This window comes from Poecilia reticulata, chromosome 8, assembly GCF_904066995.2.
Source record: "Poecilia reticulata chromosome 8, P_reticulata-male-v2, whole genome shotgun sequence".
Classification (NCBI taxonomy): domain Eukaryota; kingdom Metazoa; phylum Chordata; class Actinopteri; order Cyprinodontiformes; family Poeciliidae; genus Poecilia; species Poecilia reticulata.
The window spans coordinates 10766634-10776804 of NC_088837.1; the positions used below are offsets into that span (position 1 = coordinate 10766634).

Consider the following 10171-nt stretch of genomic DNA (forward strand, 5'->3'; position numbering starts at 1 on the left):
ATTTTAGTGAAAGGCATCTATAGAGTAATTAAAATGTCTAATTTCTTACTAGTAGAAATTTCTCTGGGAAATAATTCAATAGTAGGTGTAGCAGAGTAATAAAAACAGACATAAATGATCTGAAATGCATAATAATTGCAAAAAGACAGATGATTAAACAAATGGATCAAAGTTTAGCAGTCTAAATATTGGGATCAAAAGTGTAAAATGTGGCAGAAAGATTCAAAAATCACTAATGCCAATTATTTTATCAGTTGCCATAGTAATGTTATTTGACTGAAAAATAATCCTGATTTAATTAAATATTGTGCAACAGAAAGAACTCGGACAGAAATGTCCCAACATTCATCCATTAATCTGATACATCCCCGCCTCTCGACTCTCTCTGCTCAGTGATCAGACTCCTTCAGCGTGCTTGTTTCCTAAAAACCTCATGCCTTTTAGGCCTTTTTCTACTACGAAACAGAAAAACTCTCAAGGGAGCTAAGAACTCTGTCTAATGACGTTTACAGTCAGATATTTTGGTCCTGTCAACAGGAGGACAAGTTTTAGGACACTTACAGCTATAAAGTCAACTTCTTGTTGTCTTTATAGATGTTTTATTTTATTTTTTAGAATAAAATATTCATATTTTATTTTATTTTTTTAACTCAAGGGGCTTAGGACAAAGGTCAATTAATCATCAATGGAGCAAAATCATTTAACATAAAAAACAAACCCTGTCATCCTTCTTGTTTGTGTGATGCCGTTTTTCAATGATACCATTTATGTTCCTCTTTTTGTAAATTGTATATGAATGTAAATAGATTAGAAGTACTTCCCTTATTTAAAGCAGTAGGGGAAGGGCTTTTAAAACCAGCAAGTTACTGTGGCAGAACAACAAGAAGCTGGTTTATTTTTGACTGGAGCGCTAACGCTAACCAGAAACGAGCGGGCTTGCATTAACGCAGAATGACAAATCTAGAAGTCAGGACTCTATTAGTTGTGGTCACCATTCATGGTGAGAAACACAATCCTTTTCTGTGCTGGATAATTGTGTGTTTTTATGATTTTAGTCTTTTGTCCAACGTCCTCTCCTTACTTGCAGGAGTCTTGGGTCAGATCAAACTGGAGCAGCCGCCCTCTGTGGTGAAAAAGCCCGGAGAAGCGGCAAAGATATCCTGCTCTGTGAATGGATTTGACATAGCTAACGAGTTTGTTCACTGGACCCGGCAAAAGACAGGGAGAGCTCTTGAGTGGATTGGAAGACAGTCACGGTCAAGGCAAGAATATTCTTCATCCTTTCAAAGTCGTTTTGCTCTCTCGTATGATGCGTCCAGCAGCTCTGCACACCTCAGCATCAGGAGTCTGACAGAGGAAGACTCTGCCCTGTACTTCTGTGCTCATACAGCACAGTGACTCAAAACGCCACAACGCCAGTGTAAAAACCTCCCAGAGAAAAACAAGACATGAAATCACAGCTGTGGCATATTCTCATTCATATTCAATGTAGTGTTCAAAAAGAATCAGCTCAACATTAAGAAAAATATCCAGTTAATATTGTTTGTGAAGGAGTGAAAATGTCAGAAAAGCAACTGTGGCTGATGTATATAAACAACTGGTGATCATAATTTAGTTACAATCCCTTCACAATTAAAAATTTGGCTTCTGTGTTAAATTGCCGGAATTCACAATGAACTTAATCTCTTTCTCTTTGCACATCTGGAGCTGTTTTCTGACTTTCAGGGATGACAGAGTGCAACAGGTGCATCACCAGATGGATGGCTTGATAATTTCCTTTTTCATTTCTACACAGCACTGTACCCAACCCTAATCCTTAGTTTCCTTCTCAGGATTATTCTAATAAAAGTTTCAAACTGAATAAAGTTTTTAACTAAATGTAGGTTTGGGTTAGATTTCACTACCTATACAATAAAATAATTGAATTTGACAATAGATCTAGAACAGTGGATCAGCTGGCAGGAAAATATTCATCCAGCTGTTTTAATATTTCTCCCAGCAAAGTCTGGGCCTAATCTGAGACCTTATTTACCGCAAAACAGCTAGTTTTCTCTCTCCACAAAAGCATGAAAATCTCTACTATCCTGGAACAAGATTCTGCATAGTTTGATGTAGATCTGACCTGGTGGTTTTTGTGTGGTGATTTATCACAGTGGTGGTCAGGAGGCTATGCCACTAAGAAACATGGCAATACAAAAAGCTACCAAAACAAAGAGGTCAATGCACAACAAAAGAAATCATATTTTTTTCCAAATAAAATTAAAGATAAGCTTGTTGCTGTTTAGTTTATGTGTTGAAGGAAAAAAAACAACTTATTTTTAGTTCATAAAATCATAAAAAGTATGTTTGTGTGTTTAGATGTGAAAGTTTCTCTCTCTGTCGCTCCTGCACATAATTAAAAGTGATGAAGTTTAATTGAATTACACAAATTCAAAGACTCACACCAGGATATCCTGCTGATGTTAGAATATATCTGCTCTGTATTTTCTTTACCTGGATTCTAACATGTTACATGCTTTAATTTGCCTGGTGTTTTTGTTCAGACAGTGAATGAGAAGGCGGCACTGTGATGCCTTAGATTACTGGGGTGAAGGGACAAAGGTCACAGTGACCTCAGGTAAGCTGCATTTTTTAGATAATAGATTATGTTCTGGTTTTACTTTGTTATCCAATTATTTTATTATCAAATACCTGAAGGACATGCTCAGCATGTTTTATCAAAGTATTTATTTATTTATTTTTACATTAAATCGCCCAATCCTATTACAATTGTAAAACAGAAAATATGAGATAAAAACAGCATTTTTATTATTGTACTTGGATTTAACTACAACGTGTGTAAATTCACACTTAGAGAAAACGCTGCGATGTTAACTTATAAAAGAAAAACATAAACTGATGAAAAAAAATCAACACACAATACAACAGTAATTTTGTCCATATATTTTAAAAATATAAGTACATTTATTGATAAATAAAAATGTTGTTCAGATTAACTGCATAAGAGAGTAAGATTATTGGAAGCTATCAACAGTGTAAATAATTATATGTAATTATTTTGGACAAATAAAATGTAAAATCTTAAATGAAAGAAAATTATGTAGAATGTATCTTTTTATTTTATTTCACCTGTTTACTTATTGGATGATTAAGGAAGTTTATCAGCACAATTTTAAATATTTATTAGTTGTAAATATTAGAATTTGGCTCTGGGAATCAAAGAGTAAATACTTCTTAATAATTATTGATCAGTTAATCACATTAGGTCTTTCCTTTTTTTGTGTTTTTCACTTTTGTCTTGACAGAACCGCCTGTTCCTCCGGTTCTGGTCCCGATGGTTTGGTTCAGTCCTGCATCAGGAGATAAAGTCACCCTGAGCTGCCTGGCTCTTGACTTCTACCCACAGAGTCTCTCTTTTGAGTGGAGCGATGCGAGTGGAGCGCCGCTGGATTCTGAACGTTATCCTGCAGTGGAAGCAAACAACAGATTTACAGAAGTCAGTTTGGTTCAAATGTCCAGATCTGAAGCAAATCTAAAGTCTTACCAATGTTCAGTGACTCATCCTGGTGGCACCAAGACTGTGAATGCAAAAAGTAAGTAGTTTGTAATTAGTTGTATTTTAAACCCTATTGGATCCTCATTTTTCTTAGTATTTTTTATGCTATTTAAAAAAAATTTCTCTGCTCTTCCTATTTTGCTCAGGGGCCTCCTGTCCCCCAAAACTGACTTTGCTCTCGGTGACAACTGGAGACGGTCAGACACTAGTGTGCGTCATTGAGGATTTTTGTCCTGAAAATCTGTCAGTCAAATGGAAAAAGAATGGCAATGAGGTGTCTGGACACAATGAATGGCCTCCCAAAAAACTCGGAGACTCGTATTCAGCCGCCAGCGTTCTAAAATTGAAGAGCTCTGACTGGGACAGTGCAGCTGTTTACTCATGTGAAGTGACCCACCTCGGAAAAACTTACACAAAGAAAGCTTCAAAAGGTAAAGTGTGCTTCAGATTTTGACAAATGTTAACGTTGTGAACAGATTTAATCTTTCATGTCATTTGCGTTGAAATCGTTTATTTTGTTTTGCAGCTCCCATCACAGTGACACTGAACCCTCTGAGTCCTAAAAAACTGTTCAGCAACAACCAGGCAGAGTTGGACTGCGTCGTCTCCGGACAGGACAATGAAATTGTGTCAGCGACTGAAATCATCTGGGAGATTAATGGAGAACGTGTGAGCAGCAACATTAAGGAAGCAACAATGCAGTACAGCAAACACAGCATCATCACTTTTAATTCCTCCGACTGGAGGACAGTGAGCAAAGTGAGATGTTCTGCTGTAGCAGAAGACGTGGAACCAGTTATTCAAGACCTGACTGTCAACAATGGAGGTATGTTACTCATAAATAGAGCGGATAACAGAGGGGATATTTGTATTTTGCAAGGGGCTATCTTCTGTCTTAACACCAAATAATAAAAGGATTTATGGTTTCAACTTGATCAGTAAACAATTTCTTTTTTTTCCCAGACGGCACAGAGCCAAAAGTAACAGTCCACGTGCTTCCAGAGAAGGATATTGGCCGAGAAGCATCGGCTCAGGTCACTCTGGTGTGTTTGGTTTCCAGTGACGTGCTTCAGGATTACTATATCGCCTGGACTGAAGATGTCGAACAAAGTAGCTCAGTGTATAATGACGGCACCGACTTTCCACCAAGAAAGACCAAAAATGGCTACTCAGTTGTAAGTGTTCACACCACCACCAGGGAGAAGTGGAGCGGAGGCTACGTCTTCTATTGCAACGTGTGGCCTGCCGGCCGTGGGGATCGCATGAAACCCAGCGGAGTGTCTCAGGCCATGGGTAACGCTGCTGAGTGTGGTGACTCTATTCAGCTTTAAACGTGACATTGTTTTGCAAATGTTTTGTCCTTGTGGAATTTATGTCTTTTGTCAGTATTCACAAGTCATTTTGTCTGTTTTTTTGTTGTTCTGTTCAGTTTTCAACAAAGATTTGTCTCTGTCAAACTGTCCAGCTGTCAAATGTTTTAAATAAATGTTGCATGGAAATTGTTGCCTGCTTGTGAGTAAATAACAATGGAGAAAATAGATGACATTCAGAGTTTTAAAATATTGGGAATGTTAATAAAATCAATATATTTTTTTATTTATTACAAGGTCAACTAGCTTAGAAAACCTTCAGCCAACCTACCATCACAGTATTTTCTTTATATTGATCCAATGAGAAAGAACTGAGGTTCAAGATACTTATGTGCAAGCAAAACCCATCCATTCATTGTTTAAACCTGCTTATCCTTGCTTGGCCACAGTATGGCAGGTGCCTCTTGGTCATGAGGTGAAAGGCCAGGTGGACCCCAGACAGGTCACCACAGGAAAGACCATGCACACACAGACGCCACTTAAACTCACAGCCGTGTTTTTGGACTTTGGGAGGAAGTCAGAGTGTATGGAGAGAACCAACACATGCACAGGGTGAACATGCAGAGTCCATGCAGAAAGATCCCAGAATGAAATTCTAGTCCAGGACCTTCTTGTTGCTAGGCAGCGATAATAAACTATGCATATTTTTTGCATTCAGAAATATTTTTTCTATATTGCATGAATCAGTGCCTTACAAAATTATTCAATCCTTGTAAACTTTTATTTTGTCACATTACAGCCAGAAGTTTCAGTGTATTTTTGAAACTATATTCCTTATCCATTTAAATTAAAAATATTAAATAACTGTGATATGACAGAAAATAGATGGTTAATAATAGATACATGGTTTTCAACCAATAATGACTGACTGAGGTTTTATAAACATCTGAAAAGTCTACACATGTGCACAGCCCCCTTTACTTTAATACCCTTAAGCTAAATTCAGTACAACAACTTACCTTCAGACGACAGATCTAGTAAATACATTTCTACATATGGAATTTATGTAATCGGTCTCTGCTGTGTTTTTATCAGATTTCTCCAGTCTGACATTCGCTCTGAGCGGCAAAGATAAAGGTGGTGATGAAGATGAATTCAGCAGCCTCTGGTTCACGGCCTCGTCTTTCCTGTTCCTCTTCATATTCAGCCTGTCATACAGCTTAATGCTCACCCTGCACAAGGTCAATATGCTGGCTGTTGTTTGCTGACAGAACAGAAAGAATACATTGTTATTAATACACAATAACTTAATGTCTCTTAATGTTGCAGAACTGCAGCAACATTTTTGCAAGATGTATACATTTTTAATTTGCTTTTTTCTTTTCTTTTTTTTTAGATAAAACAAGAGCAGAGGAATGTGTGACAAACACAGTGATCTTTTCTTTTCTATCTGAATGACTGAACCATCTCAAATAATTTTATGTTTGTACATTAGCTATAAAAGTGTTGCCATCCTAAAAGTGCTGTAATGTTGCTTACATTTAAATAGAATATATTGATGATCTCTTAATGTGTGACATAAGTTTCCATATACAGTTAAAAAAAATGCTTTCTTCTTTTAGAGCTAGAGATAACAACGTGCAGCAAGAATCACCGCTATGGTATCTTTTGTAGTTTTTAATTTTTATGTGTGTTGAAAAAATTAAATATGTAGAATACAAACATAAACTTCTGAGGTTTTCTTTTTGCCTGATCAGTTTTTTGTTTACCGCCCCTTGAAGCCATCGTAGCGTGAACGGCCGTTATCAGTTAAGCCTTACAGGTTTCCAGTTTCCCTTCAGAGAGTCGATTCCTCTTTCTCTGTGTACCTCTGAGAAAACACCTGCAGCTGTGAAACTTTGTGAAAACCACCAGAAATATAAATAAACGTTTCAGACAGCAGAAATGAATCTGACTCCTTTCATTTGAATGTCAGCTCTCGCTCTCAGTTCGAGTTGCTTCCTGACTTATATCGATCAGTAAAGGAAGCACCTCATATTTTGTGAATTTCTTTTTGATGAAACATTAAAAATATGAGATATGAACCTTTTAGGCATGAAAATTTGTCTTCACCCCTCATCTGAGTTCAGATCACTCCCCAACACATCCTGTTGTCACACACTCATACACACACACACGTCTCAGGCAAAATTACTGCATTAATGTTTAGAAACAGATTTTAATTATTTTATTTTATTTTTGCTAGTGGGAAACAAGATTGATGAAAAAGACAGATTTTTATTTTCATACTTTTTTCTTGTCACATTATTTGTACACCAACAAAGAGTAAAATTTTCTTCTATTCCAAGAAAATAGTCAAAAGGAGATTTCAGAGTTTATTAGGACTGAATTAAAAAAGGTGTCTGAAATTAGGACAAAACTAAAAGCAGTCACAGGCATCCAAAACATATATTAATATGGTTTTCAAAAATATTTAGATAAATGTAATGGTGTTAAAAACCAGCTCTAAATGAAAAACGACTGACCCTCATTGTATCAGTGACCTTTGACCTCATACAAAAAACATTTTTTAATCCAAACTTTGAACTTAAGTTCTGCTGAGAGAAAACTTTAACAAACAAGTTTCCAATAAGTAAATAAACAATGGATGACATGAATGGATAAAAATATGCATTGTTGTTTCATACAATAAATGTTATGGTTAGAAATATTTGCTCATGAAATATTGACAAATATAATTTATGAGAGTAAATTCAAATGCATATTTAATAATTTGTTTTTTATGCTTGAAGATTTTGGCAAAGTTATATAATATTTAACTGACCTCCAATGAATGGATTGTTTTGAACATTTTGGATGTCATGATTTAACTTTTACTTACAGTGTTTGTACAAAATAAAAGCCAAAGATTAACCAAAGAAACAGAGAAATGTGAATAGTTAATCTCTGAGAACTGATAGTCTGATGCAAATATCTGTGGTTGTGCTTCTGTTTTGCTGAGTGATGTTGTTCTTTTTTGTGGCAAATCATTGGTTTCACCTCCAACTTCGCGGTGAAGAATACACTTTTCATCACAGGGCAGTGTGAGTCAGGAAACTCACACCGCCCTGTGAGTTTCCTGACACTTTTCAGTCAGGAAACTCACAGGGCAGTTTCCTGACTGCCCTGTGAGTTTTTCTGCTTTAAACACAGTTATATGATTAGCAAAGGGACAAAACGTCCAGATAATTATCTCACTATATCGTCTGCCTTCTTTTTATGATACTAGATAATATAGGACAGAGTGTGGAGTCGCTTCCTTCCAGTAAAACAGTCTGGAGAGACTCTAAGTCGGTCCAGCAGAGGATCTGGGTTTCGTTTTACTTGCTGTGAGATGCACCGGATCAGGCAACATGAGGGAAAAGCTCTGGAGTCAAAGGGGTTTGGCTCACCTGTTTCTGTTTCTGGTGACTGATGGGGATGTGTGGAGATCAGCAGAGGTGACTGTAACAGCATGGCACATCTGAGATGATTCTGCAAAATATTACAGTACAAAGGAAGAGACAAAGATCTTAATAATATCAGAGAGACTGTGCAAAAACATTTGATATGTTATTTTAATAAAACCTACAGGGGCGCTGGATGACAGCTAACGCTGGGTTGACACACTGAGAATGATGCCTTTCTTGTCAAGTATTATAAAACTTTTTAAAATATTGTTACAACTAGAAGCAATGTGCTTTTTATGCTAGTTTGTTAATGTATATAGAAATATGAAAGACACAGAAATTTGCTATTTAGATGTAGATAGTGAGGCAATAACAAACAAAACAGAAACAAAATAAACTATCAAACAAACAACTTTATACATGATTCTTCCTGGTTTTTATACTCTAAATATGTGAAATTTTGTTAGTTTTAATTTTGGCTTTACTTCTTAATTTTTCTTTAACTCTTATATTCCAACTTTGAGCTAAGATTTTATAAAATACTATATTTTCATTGAAAACAAAACTTATACATTTCGTAATCTCTTTGATTTGATGCAGGGAAAAAATTAAAAGAAAAAGTCAAATTCACAAGTTAAGTAAAAGGGCTATAGTATATTTTTGCTCCCCACAGAATGGACTTGAAATCAGTGACACTACTTTGACATAACTGGCTTTGCTTGCTTGAATGTACAGAATAAGTATAAGTCAAAAATACTGACTGGCTACATCTATTCAGCTGCAGAAAAAGAGAAACTCTGCATCAACATGCACATCAGTAGCTTTGCTGATGACTTAATATTAAGCTGCTTTGATAAGTTATTGTTTCAGGTGTAACAAGAGTCAGCCTCTGTCACTGTGCACCAAGGTCAATATATGACTAGCAACTGTCGGGTCTATTATGGACACCTGCTGGACAGTGCAGGGGGAAAGAGTTAAAGAGGTGGTGGATGAGTGTCAGTATCAGTTACGGTTAAACCTCCCACACATGAATGCAGAGAACACAGCTGTGTTATAGTGAACCAGAGAACCAGAGTAATGGGAACAAGCAGCAGAGCTGTACCACAAGAAAGGAAAAAACACCCAGTTTGGAGACATGCAGTACTCAGAAATGACCAGAGGAGGCACTATAGACCACAAATTGATCTAGCAAAATGGGAACAGATTGACCTTGTTCATCAGTTTTCTGTCATTTTACCACTGAAAGTGCTTTACACTACATTATCTAGCTTCTTTCTTTTAAACTTATAAAGAGTAGTTATATAATAAGTCCTAATGTCACAAAATGGGTAGAAAAGAAAGAGTGAAGAATATTTTCTGGATTAAATGTACATATTAAAAGTGATTGCAACAAAACAGACAGATTAACTAATTTGCACTGTTCTATAAACTAGAAATATCAATCTTAGAAACACAACACTAGTAATAAATGTATTAATATTTAGACTGAAAAAGTCACACAGGAACTAAAGAGTTTAAAATAGTTCACAAAAGGTTTATGATGTAAAGCAATGGTCATAGCTGTGAAAATAAACAGCAAACACAGTATGTTGTCTTTATAACCAAGAAATACATGGAGTGTTAACTTTGCAAATTAATTCATCTTACTGCTTGAAAAACTGAATGAACAGATATTATGTTCTCTAAAAGTTCTGGCAGGATGTTTATGTAAATGAAGTGTCCTGGTTTAAAGGCTTCATCTGATGCTGCAGAAGAGAAACTCCCATCAGAACATCTTCAACATGTCCTCTGTAGCTCTGCTGCTGCTGCTGGCTGCAGCATCCTGTGAGTCTTACAAAGAGTGATACAATAATCACACCACAATGATTCCCTGCTGA

At 36.2% G+C, this 10171-nt stretch overlaps 1 pseudogene and 1 gene segment (V, D, J or C); both read left to right on the top strand.

The window, feature by feature from the left end:
* Window positions 1–880: 880 nt before the first annotated feature.
* LOC103469162 (immunoglobulin heavy constant mu-like) lies at window positions 881–6859 on the top strand. The segment is given in 8 exon segments: window positions 881–1000; window positions 1088–2617; window positions 3306–3593; window positions 3703–3987; window positions 4083–4382; window positions 4520–4849; window positions 5962–6107; window positions 6263–6859. Coding segments are annotated over 7 exon segments (1443 nt in total).
* LOC103469170 (Ig heavy chain V region 186-1 pseudogene) lies at window positions 952–1398 on the top strand (annotated as a pseudogene).
* Window positions 6860–10171: the final 3312 nt, after the last annotated feature.